The 16,811-nt window shown below is 46.7% G+C and overlaps 1 protein-coding gene across 1 annotated transcript in view; it reads right to left on the reverse strand.

Moving 5' to 3' along the window:
- The window catches only part of CACNA1H (calcium voltage-gated channel subunit alpha1 H), a 1,553,446-nt gene extending 1,539,737 nt beyond the window's left edge, over positions 1-13,709 (reverse strand). The window contains exons 1-2 of the mRNA XM_085629001.1: positions 13,371-13,709; positions 10,123-10,412 (exon numbers count right to left, since the gene is read on the reverse strand). Of these exons, the coding sequence (XP_085485127.1) occupies positions 10,123-10,397 (275 nt within the window). The 5' untranslated portion in view covers positions 10,398-10,412; positions 13,371-13,709. The remainder of the gene's footprint in view (positions 1-10,122; positions 10,413-13,370) is intronic.
- Positions 13,710-16,811: the final 3,102 nt, after the last annotated feature.

A 16,811-nucleotide genomic window follows, 5' to 3' on the forward strand; every position in this document is an offset into this window, starting at 1 on the left:
TATACCACATGCTTTGGATAAACATTATTGATTGACATTAACTCCTAAACAACAAGCAATGTGGAGGGTGGGAGGAAGTGACGTACTTAAGGCCATTTTAGGGAGAGCAGCGCTAGAGGTCTGGCTTGGTCCTGAGAGCCAAAATACAAAGTAAGACATGGAAAACAAAATCCAATAAATATTATACATATGCAGGTTTGTAAATGCGGTACACCTGATTACAAGACTACTTTGGGCCACATTCCAACTAATAAAATGTATTATGAATTAACAAATTGCACCCCCTCGGAATAGCCAGGTGAAGTTGCCAAGAAGCCAAGATTTTTTTAAACATTTTAGCGTGATGGGAACTGCACGAGTGGCCAATAGCATTCTCTTATATACCCCAAATGATTTATTTAAACTGCAAATAATGGAGAACCTTTTTGTCTAGTCCATGTTTCAAGTTTGACAGTCTCAGAAATTGGCAAACGGTGAGTCAAGGTGATTGGCTGAGAACCTCAGAATTTGATGAAGTTGAAATGCCAGGTTTGAACCCATGTTTTCCAAACCCACAATCTGCAATACAACCACTGTACTATACATCCCCCTGCCTCTAGTTTTACACAAAAGAACAGTGCTAAGCGTTCAGTTGTCTTTCAAAGGGTACACAAGCATATTGTGTCCAAAAAGCCCACTTATAAAATACGTATAACATGAGGTAAAGCAATCTGAGACGAAAGAAGACATCTTTCTAGACATAGGTTACCGAAACTGCCTATGAAACTGTCTCAAACTAGTGCAAGAACATCAAACAGAATGAGGACTGGAGCATATAAATAAGGTTAGTAACTTCACAGATTAAAAATTAATCAGCAATTTTGGCCATAATACGAATTTAAGTTTAAGAATTGCAGGATACTCAATTTATATGTTAATAACAATTGCTTCACCTGATTAAACAGCCAAACTAAACTAATTTAGGCAGAAGAATAGAACCTTTATTGAAACAATTAAAATAAATCAACAATGCAATAAGGACCAGGGTCCCAATGAGAGTTACAGGACTTCAACAGGCTACATCTGTAAATTGCAATTCCAAGTTATAGATCGACCGATATAGCCATGCGCTGCATTTTTTTCTGCAATATCATTGGAATTAAAAGGAATAACACACATTTCTGATTTTAGTTCTGCCTTTTTGTAGCACACTGCTCATTTTTCATTCATTTGGCATGCTGTCTTTTTTATTTTAAAGTGCTTTAGGGAGCGGGGAATGTGAGTGGTACCCGGGATGGGCAGCTCAACTCTGAAATGGGTCAGCGGTCCTCTGGGACCAAGAACCAGCCAAATCCAAGCCTCTTGGCTCAGCCATGATTAAGCCGTCATTGGCATGGATGCCCATGTTCAGCAGCATCTGATGCACAATTTAAAGGGGAAAAGCACAAACTCGCATTAGAATCCTACAATTCTGCAAGGGACATGAATACATGCAGTGAGCTGCCACCCATCTTGAGAAGACGCCCCTCACTGACCTCTTTTCCTAAACAATAAATAAAATGTATTTCTTTATTTATATATATATTCGTTTTTTGCAAAGAGTTGGAGACATGCTTGTTTTAGGGAGTACTCTGCTTTGCACGTTATCTCGCTTCCGGCGCTAGGAAACCCTGCGTGGGTAGCTGTCGCACTATATAAGCATAAATAATAATAATGCTTCTAAGTTGTCATTGCTGCAATATCATTGTTGATCAGTTTCATCCTGGAACTGGAAGCTGCTCCAATGAACAGTGCTAGAGAGGATTTGCTGATCAGTTACATGAAAATCCAAATAATCCATTTCAACACACATGGCTGTCCAGTTTCACTACATTTCTGATCAACAACATTGATGTAGTGTGCTGCATGGTATCTAATCCACTATTTCACGGCTTGCTCACTAACATTTTGACAAAAGTGACCAGATCACTTTCCGTGTACAACCCTGCTTGTGTCCGAGGACCCTATCGAGATCTTCCTGTTGATGTATTTCTTCAAAAGTTTGATTCGTTTCTAAGCTTTGCTGAAGATCAATACATTACTCACCCACCATTCATTTCTTGCATTAGACAATGTTTATAGTTTCCACTTTGCTCATCATATTTGCCAGTACTTTCAAAACATCAATTCACATTCATTGTCTTTAACCACATTTTAATAAGTTTAAGCGCAATGTAATAATGCTTACAACATTTCTAATGGCCATCTCCATTGATGTAATCATGCTTACCATATTTCTAAGGACTTTGACCGTCTTGATGAAAAGTGCCTGCTCCCAACACATCCAGATCCTACCAAGGATTCTAACTGACTCTCTGAAATCTGTACGCATTGGAACCTACTATAGGTGTTCAATGAAAGCTCGATGTGACTACACATCCCAGCATGCTGTATGAAGAAATCAAATACGCAGTTGAACCCATGAGGGGTTTTTCAACCAATCAGCATGCAGTATAAAGAGCACTCCAATGCGTACAGGAGAGATCCCTCTGATGGAGTGGTAGTTGGCCACAGAAATGCGTCAGGCAATACAACAAACTTGGATGGCTAGGGCGGGCTGAACCGTGATGCCGAATGGCAGACGCACTATCGAGTGCATCTTGAGAAGCTTCGGCGTTTCTTGGATATATGTATATATATATATATATATATATATATATCGATATGTATATATATATAAATATACCAAAAGCTCGCAAATCCTTTCTTGATGCAAGTACGAGCCACACGAATCCAGTTTTCAATAATGCTTGATTTATTCAAAGGGCAAAAACAGGCGCGTTTCGAGCATACAAGCTCTTGGTCACATGACCATAAGTTCAGAGTTCAGTCTTCTTAAAGAAAATCAAAGAACATAAACAAAAGACTTGTAAAACAATGTGGTCCCATAATTCTGTAACTATAAATCATTTCTTCAAAATAAATTCATACACCACAGCGTTTTACAGCGATAGTGAAGATCTGCATCATTGAAATATTCTTAACGAAATTATATATGCATTTCATGGCCAAATTCGAAGTGTATAGTTGGAAAACATATCTCATTTGGACTGCATGTCGGACCTCCTTTAGATATGAGTAGGTCACTGACTTTAATTCGATAATCGCCTACTTATCAAGAAATTGGTTTTCCTCTCTTATATATATATATATATATTCATGATTTTTTCTCCATAAACGTTAACCATTTTACCATATATTAAAGTGCTTTCACCATATTCTAACTCACTGAAACATAGCTTTAATGTTTTTCATCATATTTCTACTCAAATTTATCATGTGCGATCCCTTTCAGAATATTTCAAATCACCTTTTATATCACTTAATCCTCTATCTGCTTTCACTCTACATCTAACATCGCTTTCTAAATATATTGCATCGGTTTATCAATATATCAAGCAGAGGGAAAAACATCACTTTGCCTTAGCCCAAGTAAAACTTCTTTTATTAATTGTCTTATTAATTATTTCTTAGTTAAATGATCCCTCACAGAGTGAAAAATTCATTATCATGCCTCCATTAAAATAGGTCAGGACCATTTATATAGCTATATATATATTTTGATATATACACACACATATATATATATTTTATACAACACACGCTAACATCCATGTATAAACCCTTCAACATATAACAAAATCACTTTCTTCATGTGTTGTAATAATTTCGCCATAAATCAAACCACCTTCACCAAATTTCCATCTACTTGAACCACTAAATGAATTACTTTCACCATATTTCAAAGTGTGCTCATCATAAATCTTATTGCTTTTGCTATATTTGTAATCACTGTCACCATTTGTCTAATCAGTTTCATCTTATTTCTGATAACTTGCTTCATATAGCTAAGCTAAACCACAAACCTATGGACTTCCACCGCTATTGGCATCATTTACAAGGAAGAGGTGCAATGGCCTAATACCACTGGAGTCACAGTTCCTATGTAGAGAGAAAGACTAAAGTTGTCCTAATACTGTCGTACTTGGGGACAGTTTGTTCGGATCTTGGTGCCCTCACACACCCCGAAGGATGTCATGCTTCATCATTGGGCAATGCTCCTTGTCGAGCCGGCGCTGCAATGCCCTATGGGTCCCCGAAGGGTTGCTTTGTCAGAGATCTTTTCAGGGTAAAGCTGTGTGGGTGCGTTGGGGTGAGTGGCAGTGAAGTCCTAAAGTGAAGTCTAAAAGATGGCTGGAGGGGTGGCTCAATGATTTATTAGAAAAAAGATCCCTCTGCCAACATTAAAAACAAAAAAGGTTGTGCTGCTCAGAGGGAAATAATGACCCTCAGTAGCAAGAGAAATCGTGCATGCTCCTAATGGACATGTTTGGTGGTCAACATGTTTCGCGCTACCTATTGGTCTCAGGAGGAGATGCAAAGCGCTTCTTCAGGACCAAAAAGAGTGCTGTGTAAAAAGGGAATAAAATGAGTGGCCTATATATGTTAATGTAGTGCCACTAAAGGTTTATACAGAATTCTGGAATGATAAAAAAGAAGAAAGCAAGAGAAGGTAAGCGTAGTTAATGCATCCATACCCTCCATTAATGCAACGGCCACCACTGTTTTAGTATTGACTTCAATTTCAATTTCAATTCAATTTCAATTCAAAATTGAAAAATTAAAATATTATTGACTTGTGTCCTCCCCAGCTTCTGGTTCTGGGTTCTGCAGCTGAAGATTATAATGCATATAAAGGAGTAAAGTTGACCATGCTCAGCATTCCCTGATCTTGTTGGAGACTCTACGCATCCTTGTTGTGACTAAGCCTTAGTGATACTCTGCGGCATAGCAGCAGCTGGAAAATCACACATCTTCGTTCACTTGGAGATCAGCGACTGAGCACATTTGGAGCCGGCAGGAATGCTTCATTCCTGCTGCACTTGGCTGCTTTGCAAGCTGACAGTGTGGTGCGTGATGGAGTTCCTAAGATCTGCAGGACCATGGTCACCGCCTCCACAGCCAAGGTCAGCATCAGGCTCAGAGGTCAAAAAATTGGTCTGCTTCGCACTTCCCCCTCACAATTCTTGCTCTAGTGTTTACAACTTTTTTGTAATTTGTTATGATCAAAGGGAGGGATGTCCTACTTTCCCCCTTCATGTTACCCTCTATATGACCACAATTGTCCATGTGCTATTTAGATGGCCACTATTGCCACCTATTTGTCGGCGCTATGCAAGTGTATACTTAAAGTGAATAAATAGAAAGGAGATAGGAAGTGGTCTCAGACAAAGGTGGGACCAAGGCTGAGAAAGGAGCTCAGGTCAGGTTGTGGTAATCAAGGGTGTTCGGTACCTCAAGCTGAGCCTTTTCCCTCAGTTACCTCTCTTTGCTAAATCTCCTTCTGGTTCACACAGTCTATTCTTGCTTGCATCATACCTGTTTTCTATTGACGTAAAACCCATATCCCCTAAGAGTTATGTTGCTTCTGCCTAAAGTAGGCAAAATGTGTGACAAATAATCTGCTAGTCCAGACGCCCACACTGGCATTAAGTTGACCTTCACAGCTGCACCAGGCATCAGCATAATATGCACCACGCTGAGTCCCATGGGATCACTATCAATACACAGCAGACATGGTACTTCCTTATAGAAGAAAGGGCTTCCTGTAAATGCAGGGGTTCCTGGAAGTATGAATTGCCATCTCTTTTTACCTTTTCTCTTGCAGACCACACAGAAACTCCAACATTATAGATCTTGTTTCACAACTTTTCCTCCCAGATGCTTAGGGTTACATTTGTAGTTGTGTACCACTAGTTATTATATTCTTAAATATTCCCTCACACAATCTTCTCTTGAAGCTATCACCCTGCTTCCAACTCCCATCTTGTCTACTTCTATATTGAAAACTCCCATAGGATAGAGGTAATCCAACCGCTGACACCCTCAGAGGCTTTCAGACTGAGCTCTTGCCCTTCTAAAGTTCAGGCTTATCACTGAAGTGGGTGAAAAGAGGGTAAATCCAGAAGACCACCCTCCTAACTAACACTTCATAAACACAAAGTCCTCCAGGGAAGATAACCGAGCCAGCCTACACAGTGTTCGGCCCTAACACTATCCCGTGACCCACTTTGAAAGGAAGCAAAAGACACACAGGTGATGGACAGAATGCAAAACAAATCAAACATTCTCCCCCAGTCAATAGATCTGGGTAAAATCCATTGTTCTTTTGCTCACCATGCCACCCCGGTTTAGACTCAGCAATATGCAAATAAGTCCTTAGGGTGCTTGTTTCCAGTCCAGGGAGGACCTGGGCTGGCAGTTCGGGCTGGACTGTTCCCAATGGGCGAGGGGTCAAGACCGATTTGCTTATGGCTGGGGTCAAACTGGAATGGCATGGGGAACAAACAAACAATGGATTTAGGCCCAGATCTCTGTACTGGGTAATTGTATGAAGAACAATTGATGGACAGAATGCAGAAAAATATCTTGCATTCACCCCAGTACAGAGATCTGTGAATGTATGACTTTGTTCTGCATTCTGTCCATCGATTGTTCCTTTTGCATTTGGCACCCCTAGTGTGACTGGGATGCCCAGACGTGGGTCCTGTGCTCTTCATGGCACTGGAGTCAAGCTATCTTGACTTATGAGGGGTGAAACCCAGAAACCGGACCTAGGATGCTTGTTTCCAGTCCAGGGAGGATCTGGCCTGACAGTTCGGGCTGGACTGTTCCCATGAGGCACAGGGTCAAGACTGATTTGCATATGTCTGGGTCTAAACTGGGGTGGCATGGGGAGGAAAAAAATTATGTATTTAGGCCCAGATCTCTGTACTGGGGTGAATGTATGACATTGTTCTCCATTCTGTCCATCAATTGTTCTTTTTGCATATGTCACCCCGAGTGTGACTGGGATGCCCAGACGTGGGTCCTGTGCTCTCCATGGCACTGGAGTCAAGCTATCCTGGCAGATGGAGTGTGAAACCCTGATACCGGTCCCAGGATGCTAGTTTCCAGTCCCGGGAGGACCTGGGCTGGCAGTTCGGGCTGGACTGTTCCCAATGGGCGAGGGGTCAAGACTGATTTGCTTATGGCTGGGGTCAAACTGGAATGGCATGGGGAACAAACAAACAATGGATTTAGGCCCAGATCTCTGTACTGGGTAATTGTATGAAGAACAATTGATGGACAGAATGCAGAAAAATATCTTGCATTCACCCCAGTACAGAGATCTGTGAATGTATGACTTTGTTCTGCATTCTGTCCATCGATTGTTCCTTTTGCATTTGGCACCCCTAGTGTGACTGGGATGCCCAGACGTGGGTCCTGTGCTCTTCATGGCACTGGAGTCAAGCTATCTTGACTTATGAGGGGTGAAACCCAGAAACCGGACCTAGGATGCTTGTTTCCAGTCCAGGGAGGATCTGGCCTGACAGTTCGGGCTGGACTGTTCCCATGAGGCACAGGGTCAAGACTGATTTGCATATGTCTGGGTCTAAACTGGGGTGGCATGGGGAGGAAAAAAATTATGTATTTAGGCCCAGATCTCTGTACTGGGGTGAATGTATGACATTGTTCTCCATTCTGTCCATCAATTGTTCTTTTTGCATATGTCACCCCGAGTGTGACTGGGATGCCCAGACGTGGGTCCTGTGCTCTTCATGGCACTGGAGTCAAGCTATCCTGGCAGATGGAGTGTGAAACCCTGATACCGGTCCCAGGATGCTAGTTTCCAGTCCAGGGAGGACCTGGTCCGGCAGTTCCGGCTGGACTGTTCCCAATGGGTGTAGGGTCAAGACTGATTTGCATATGGCTGGGTTCAAACTGGAATGGCATGGGGAGCAAAAAAATTATGGATTTAGGCCCAGATCTCTTTACAAAGGTGGATGTATGACATTGTTCTGCATTATGTCCATCATTTGTTCCTTTTGCATTTGTTACCCTGAGTGGGACGGGTATGCCCAGATGTGGGTCCCGTGCTCTCCATGCCACTGGAGTCAAGCTATCCTGGCTGATGAGGGGTGACACCCCAAAAACGGTCCCAGGATGCTTGTTTCCAGGCCAGGGACGGCCTAGCAGTTGAGACTGGACTGTTTCCATGGACCCAGGGTCAAGACTGATTTGCATATGGCTGGGTTCAAAACTGGAATGGCATAGGGAGCAAAAAAACGATGGCTTTAGGCCCAGATCTCTGTACTGGGGTAAGTGTATGACATTGTTCTGCATTCTGTCCATCAATTGTTGAAAGGAAGGCATGGCCACTACGACGATCGCTGTTATCTATACCTGAGACATGGGGCCCTCACTCGCCAATTAGTGGCATGCATCATCATAGGGCCGCTTCTGAAGTGCAACCGTAGGCTTCAGCTATCAACCATGTCTTTTATTAAAACAATCCTGGGACGTGCAAGTAGCGGATCAGTGAGAGGCCAGTTACCATTGGTTTCACTTTGCCAAATGATTATGCAAAGATATTTGCAGCTCTCAGCAAGTTTGTCTTTAAGAAATATTCTGTGTATTTAAAAAGGCCCTCCACCATTGTGCTATTGAACACTTGTCACAGACTGAATTCATATTTTCCCCATCTGGTTATATTGTCAAACTACAAGTTCAGCTTGAAAATATGTATCATGTTGCTCTTTGACAGTCATGAGCAAGGCGCCCCACCAGAAGACCAGAACGCGTATTTAGTTCCTCGTTCTAACGACATGTGCTGGTTTAATATTTGTTCCCTTGTGTTTTCTGCACATGCCTTCGGGACATGGAAAGGCAACTCACAAGAAGAAGACAGGAAACATCTTTGGAGGAAACATGGCCGTAGTTCATGGGAAAAAAACGCAATATTATTTTCACTGCATGCAAATTCTTCCCATTGAGAGCAAACTTCTCAGATCAAGCCATCGCAGTTACCAAAAATACATAAGCATTGTGTCGTAAGTGGATCCCTAGTTCAGAAATGTCCCCACCTACATTCAGATGTATGGATTTGGGCACAACATACCCATGCATCCTGGTCCACACTTGTCCCTCCAGGATGTGTCGGGTGAAAAGCGGGAGGGAAGACATACCCTCTAGAAATCACAGGCCACGTCCCAGGAGAAGATACTCTAAGTATACAGTCAACAAATGAATACTGTAAAAACAGCTAGCACAAGAAGAATTAAACAAGCCTGCCAAACATAGGCTAACTGCACCATGAAAAGACAAACAAGACCCTCAAGCTATGAGCATCCCACAAAATCAAAATCACACAACTGCAATCACAAAGGAAGACACTGTTCTAGAACAGACGCAAAAGACAGCAAACCTCACTGAGACGTTTTTTGAAGATGAACCGGCTGCATTATACATGGTCCCACCTCTATGGCCGACCCTACTAATGCTGGGCTCTGATTTTGACAATCTTGCTGATTCATAAATCCTAGTTTGTCCCCTCTCACCAATGACCTTTGCTGAATTCTGGAACTTTGAACTTTAGGAAACTTTATGATTTATTCGTGGCTGTCAGTGGCATTCCACCCACCATGAACCCCAAAAGCGAGCACAGAACCCCACGGTTTTATTGTTCATTGTGCTCTCTTTATGACTTCATAGCCCTGGTCGATTATGGATTGTTCATCTTATTCAAACTGTGAAATAGACTGAGCAGTTTCTACACTGAATGAACCATCACCTCTTGCTAGAACCACTGTGATCTAAATTCGGATCTGTACAATTTATTTCTGATCACATTGCAACTTTTAGCTCCTTTCACCACCTTGATCACTTTTTTTCAGTTACTGTATTTGACTGCCATTAACATAACTCAAATCTGTCCTATCTTATGTCCTTTCTTTATTTCCGGTGGGTTTCTCTGTCTACTTCTCGTCACTTTCACCTTATCCCTCGTGCTCATTTCACCTTTCTGCCCATCAACGCCACCCTGCCAATGATCACGTTTACCGCACATCAACTTAGTTTGTGTGTTCACATAAACCACATAATTTCCACCACTTTTCTTTGATGATTACGAGCATGACTGCCCCGCCCCTTCATTCGTGATCACTTGCTCCATGCAGCAACAACCCCTGCCCCGCAGAGCCCCGTGGCCCTGCCGCGAGCTGCGGGTCACTGCATTCGTCCCATCGGGCACTGCGTGAGCAGGCACCGGGCGCGGAAGGATATGGATTACAAACCAGTCGGAGGCACCAGCTGCGCGGGCGTGTGGTCTGCTTGAGCCAGAAGAAGACGGTGGGTGCCAGGGCCGGGTAAGGGATCTGCTCCTCCTCCTGTGGGGCTGGATCCCGCGCGGAGGAGCCCCCTGAGCCCAGGCTGCACTGCCCGGCGCTGCCCACATCCTCGTACTCCTCCTCCCCGGGTTCGGACACCGGGGCAATGGGCACCCGGACCTCGTCGCTCGGCAGCGGCTGGAAAGGCTCTCTCCTCTCGCCATCAGTCATGATAGCAGACGGAACCTGGGGACAAGGAGCAGGGCAAAGGGTCACACGGGCGCTGCGTGCGAAGGGGTCATCTGGGGCAGTCAAAGGGGGCAAGGGTAAGCAATGTAGAAGGGAGAGATGGGAGGGCCGGGAAAAAGGTAACAGAGAGAAAGAAAGAGAAAGAAAGAAAGAAAGAAAGAAAGAAAGAAAGAAAGAAAGAAAGAAAGAAAGAAAGAAAGAAAGAAAGAAAGAAAGAAAGAGAAAGAAAGAGTGGGCGGAGGAAGTAAGGTAAAGTAAAGGGTATACGAAATGAAAGACAGAAAAAATGGGAGCACGCGTTGGCACAATATGACATAGCAAAAGATGGAAACCGCGAAGAAATTGGAGTGAATAAGACATTTCAGTTCAATAATCCACACAGCAAAGGAGGCATAGACAGAAAAGGAGAGAGAAACTGGAGAGGAGTTATATAGCTGGAAAGCAAACTACAGCGGAAAAAGAAGGGAGGCGGGAAAGAAGGAATTTTCTAAACAAGAAACAGCAAAACAATCTGTCAAACTAAAGGAAACCGTCTAATGAGACGTGACATGCGAGTGACATAATACATAAGTGAGGGGACTAAGAAAGAGCGTGCGGAAGTCAAATAGAGGAAGCAGGTGAAAAGAAAGGTAACTGTATGTGAGTTTCACTAATGCCCCCACACCAAGCCAGACACAGCTATTTACATCAAAGGACAGATTATTTCTCAACTTCATTAACCACCCCCTGCCGTCGAAAACATATGTAAAATATCACGGTGTTGCTGTACATGCAGCGCTTCCCTGAAATACAATCCGCGCGGTTACTTTGGTGATTCAGCGTCTGAGGAAAGGATCGCAGCGCGCGCGCAGGTGTCTGCGCGAGGGCGTGCGGGTGAGGACCTCATGTGTCTGCGCGAGGGCGTGCGCGTGAGGACTGTGTGTATGTAAGTGTATGCGTCTGTGCGCGTGTCTGCCTGGGCCTATATGTGTGTGTCTATGGCTGGGCATAGTAACCATTGGTGCAGCAAGTGCAGTGGCACCGGGGCACAGAGCAACGCGGGGCCCACTGAACCCTGGCAGATGTTCTCTGCATTACCCCAACAACACTCAAAGGGTCTATTACAGTGGTATAATGCAAAATTATGGCCCCACCCTCCCCTACAGGATGTGGTGAGGGGCCCCTGCACCTCTCATATCTCACAGGCATATGTTTGCCTTGGGCTGAAAGGGGTCACATGAGTACATGGGTGGGGCCCCTTAAAGGATTGAGGGCACCCCTGCACAGCAGAGACCTGCGTCACACCGCTGGGGCACCGCTTAGGAAAATAACCCCATTACTGGCAGGTACGAGGTGCAGGGAAACGGGCGGGCCTCGATGGAACCAGTATGATTGGCGTGTGTGCGTGTGTGTGTGTGTGTGTGTGGGGGGGGGGGTTGACAACAGTAGTAGCGGTCTGACTCTGGAGCCATTCCTCCTCCAACCCCCTCCCCAACAACGTCAGGGTCAGGGAGATGAATTTCCAGCAGCGACACACGGCTTCGAAATATGCCCCACTTTTACTGGAATTTTTTGTAATGCTTGCAAAGTTATTTTTACCCAAAAACTTAGCAAAGTTTTGATTCACCCAGCCTTGTCCCCTCTACAAATGCCAGACAATGGGAGCTCTTTAAAACCGGGGCACGTGGTTAGGCTATGCCGGAGAAAGGAGCCTGTGATGCTTCTATGTGAGATTGGAGACATATTGAAGCGGCAAGCCCCGTGGGAACTGGAACAGATAACGAGCACCTGCGGGAGGGGGGGGGGGGGGGGTCTGGGGGAGGTGTGGGGGTGTGGGCGACATACTGGGCACATGCAGCAATGCTGACCACAAACAGAGCCCATGAAGCATAAGGACACATAACTGGTGCCATTGGGAAAGAGGGCGTATAACGGATCATGTCTGAATAAAGACGCATAATGGGCATCTGTTCCAATAGGGACATAGATTGGGCATCGTCGAGGATATGGCATAAGATGAACCTCTCTAGGCCTGGGGACACACCACGCTCACTAGCAGGGATAGGCGTAGAATGGCGTTTAGAACCCCAAAAGCTAATGATGACTATCATATTTAATAAGGCACATGGCAGCCATACGTAAGAAATGGAATTAAATGAAATGGTTGGCACCCAGCGGGCACTCTTGTTCATATAATGGGCATTTATGGAGAGAGTGGAGACATACTCATTGGTAGGAATTGGCATATGTGGCCCTGGAATACACATAAAGGTTTCTTTGGGAAAGTGGCCACATTATGTGCATGTGACGTAAAGGTGTCATTGGGAGCAGTTGGCATCCAATCCCTTTCGGTGGCAGTCAGAGGATAAATATTGTGTCACTACCCCCATCACCCCATTAAGTGCTGTGAGGGGATCAAGGGCAGATGGAGAAAGACGAGAAAAGGGCGAAAGTCCTACCCCCTACCCGCCCCACCACCCCCAAACCCCTTCTGGTGAAAAGCGCAGGACATTTTCGGGGCCAAATTATACGAGTGGAAAGACACGGGACACCAACGCGCCCCACTCCCCAGAGAAAATACCATAACCTGCTACACCTGACCCCACGTCTATGAGTATAGTGGACATATGATACTGGATGGACCCACCCAACTCCAAAAGACACCAACAGCACGCGGGGTACCCGTCTCTCACCAAAAAGCCCTATATGAACAGTATCGCAGGTTTGTGGTTTTAATAGACTTCTCCTGGTCCCCAAAACGGCTGGCGTCTAAATGTGCCCTGCCCATGGGAGTGATGCGCAGCCTGGGTGGCAGCAGCAGCCGCGCGCCCTGGGGTCCCACTCCGCGCGCACCCAGGGACTGTCCACCTCGGTGCCGAGCCACATCCTCCCGATTACGGCCCTCCCAGCTTGGTGCCTGCGTGAGGGACACTGTCGGCGACCGGAGTTAGCGGCTCAGGTGGGGGCGGGCCTTACCTTAGTTTCCCGGACTGCTGGCTTCCCAAAAGCATAGCCGTGCTTTTCAGTCGACAGACGCTCAAGCTAGAAAGGATGAGAGCTCCCTAGGGACGCAGAGGGCGCGGGGCTCCCCACAATTTGAGTGTGTAAATCCGAAAGACTGAAAGCGGTGGGGGGCTTCGGCATCCTCCTGGGCGCCGCTTGCCCGGAAGCCCCCCAGGGTCCCGGGTTCTGTGGCGATAGGCGCTCCAGAGGTGGGTGCAGGCTGTGGGGGTAGGGGTCCTTAATCCGCTAGTTGCAATAATCCCAGCAGCGCGCGCTGTAGCCAGCCTGTCAAAGCGCGGAGCGCAGCTCTACGGGAAACTTCGGATTTGCCGGGGGAGGAGAGAGGGCAGGGAGAGGCGGGGGTGAGAGGAGAGGGGTGGAGTCAGGATGGGTGGGTCCAGGAGGAGTGAGGATACAGGATGGGCAGGGATGGCACAAGGGAGGAGACTAGCGGATGGACAGAGGGTATATATTTGGAGAGGGTGGAAGTGGGAAAAGATGGTAAGAGGGAACCGTGGAGGGGAAAACAGGAGGAAAGTGAGGAAGGCAGGCAGGCATCAGAGAGGGGAGGTGGAGCGGGGTGGAATCCGAGGCGCGTGAGACGGAACGAGAAGAAAGCTGAGGATCGCTCCGGGTTTTAGGGGTACCCCCGCCCCAACATCCTTGGGTTACATTCTCCACTCTCCAAGCAAGTCACAATCCTCTGGCGACTTTAAATTGTCCCTCCTTTAACCTTCCGGCACATCTGTGTCACTCGCCCCGAGAGGTTCGCCTCCCTTGGTGTCATTCAGTGTGTGACCCACACCCCCCAAAAACTTAGCACTCCCCGCGAAGATTCAAGGCACTGAGCGTAAAGCGCAGGTCGAGAGGAGGGGTGCAAAGGAGAGCCGGAAAAAGAGCACGAAGGAGCGAAGAAAAGTACCAAGCAGTTCAGGGTGTGGTTGGGGAAAGTGACGGAGAGCCGCACCGCGGAGGAAGGTTGGGGGGCTATGCAGAGTTGAGGGAAAGGGCTGTAAAGTAAAGGGGAAGTTCACATGAAAACATGGCGTGGAGTGGTCTGTTGAAGGCGAGTCCCTCTGAGAAGTTATGAGCAGGTGTTGTCTTCTGTAGGAGGAACGGAAGACGGGGGTCTATGGCGACCCTGGGCATAGACCCTCACTTGGACACTCCTAGGACTGGTCACTCTCTCCTTCTCACCTACAACTCCCTCACTGTCTCCATTAGCATTCAAGCACCCCGTTAGTCAGTCACTCCGCCCCAGTTTATTTACTTTCTGTGTTCAAGACCACCCCCAGCCCCGCCCCTCCCCGGACCCTGTATCCCGCCCGTGGTACCCCCTGTCTCGACTGCGTTCCAAGCTGGTCAGAGACGAGACCCACCTACGCTGATGCTCTACAAACCGGAAACTGTATCTGTGTGTGTGTGTGTGTGGGGGGGGGGGGTTGGGGGGGGGGCAGGGAGCATCAGCCCCCAGCGTTATCATTGCCCTCAGAGCCGCCGCCCTCGCAGTAGGTGTCCTTTCCACTTTGACCTGTGCGGTATTTCCGCCAGCCTTGTCTGCGCGCTGCTCTCTGTGACCCGTGACGTCACTCCTCGCGCTCACCAAAGAATGCAATAAGGACGCATGGCCATGAATCAAGGACTCGGGGACTCTATACAGCGGGCCGTGGGATTGGGGTTGTACGTTATTTCACATACATAGTGTTTGTTACAGGATGAATGAACCACACTCCTATCGTATTATTACAGTATGGCACCGCTGTATGTGGGTACACCTTGCTCAAACCACAGCTGGAATGTGGCGTGCAGAGCGCGCCACGGGGTCATGAATCATTGTGTCGGTCATGCAGAAGTCCCCACACACACACACTGTGGTATATCTACCGGGCACAAACCTCATTGGCTATTGAGCGCAACACAGCAATAGGTGCCACCACCAAGTCAGGTATTTACTATTTAGAATACTCCACAACAACATTGCTATATTTGGCATATTCCACACCTCAAGTGTTGCACACCGAGTGTACAACCATACAGTCATATACATACTGGATGCAATACAACCACAGTGGCTTGACTAGAGCCTAGCAAACACAAGGAGATGATGGACGGAGCGCTGAAACTTTTCAAACACTCACCCCCCAGTCACAGATCTGGGTTGAATCCATCATCATTATTTAGCTCACTTCACCAACCCAGTTCAGACACAGCTATATGCAAATCAGTCTTGACCCTGTGCCTCATGGGAACAGTCCAGCCCAAACTGCCAGGCCAGGTCCTCCTTAAACCGGACAAGTATCCTGGGATCGGTGTCAGGGTAACACTCTTCATCAGTCAGGCTAGCTTGAATCCAGTGGCAAAGTGAGAAAGCCACCCACGTCTGGGCATACCCTGCCAACTTAGGGCCTTCAAAGCAAACACAAGGAGATGATGGACGGATCGCTGAATCTTTTCAGACACTCACCCCCAGTCACAGATCTGGATTCAATCCGTCATCGTTCTTTAGCTCACTTTGCCACCTCAGTTCAGACCCAGCTATATGCAAAGTAGTCTTGACCCTGTGCCTCATGATCTCGAGCAGTGCTTTCCAAACTTTTCATGTTGTTGACACACTTTTTAGCGACGCGGTAATTGAGTTCTACCAGCAAAATATATGATTTGTAAAATAATAACATACATACATTTCCAAGACTGCTGTCATTTAGGAGTAACAATATGTAAATGTGTGCAAGAATTAAAATAATAATTTGTGGGGGGTGGCTCAGAGCACTGCACTGCAGGAGCCATCGGAAGTCTACTCACCACCACTGCCGCTGCCGGATGCTTCAGCGGGTCTGCAGGTGGGTGGCTGTGAGCAGCAGCGGCGCTCTGACTCCAATCATGGCTCGCTGTCCACCACAGGAGACTCTTCCTCTTCCGCAGGAACAGGTAAAGCATCAGTAGCATGCACAGTAGCATGACGCCTAGACCGCGTTGCCTAGACTCATTGTGTGACACACCTACAGACAGCAGCTGACACACTAACGTGTCGCGAGACACAGTTTGGAAAGCACTGATCTAGAGCCTAACCAGGGCCGGCTTTTGGCACTGGTGAGCTGGCCGTAGGCCCCCGGCGGTATCTTCTGAGAGGCACACAGAGCTGTTTGCGTTCAGGTTATGCAAATAAATGCGCCTCTCTCATCTTGCTCCAGCCTTATCCCTGCAAGCAGGTGTCTCTGCCAGATTTGCCACTTTCAAGTGGTCCTTTATTCTCATACCTAATGAGGTGTTTTCTACAGTCCAGTAGCCCCCTTCCTCTCTTCTTCTCATCCCCTCTGACACACCAAGAACACCCTCATCAGCCTGGGCAGCCTCACTATGTGCTAATTAGTTGAGATGGAGGAGGTCTGGAGAGGTTTGTGTTGGGGGACCATT

The sequence above is a fragment of the Triturus cristatus genome, chromosome 10 (genome assembly GCF_964204655.1).
Source record: "Triturus cristatus chromosome 10, aTriCri1.1, whole genome shotgun sequence".
NCBI lineage: Eukaryota > Metazoa > Chordata > Amphibia > Caudata > Salamandridae > Triturus > Triturus cristatus.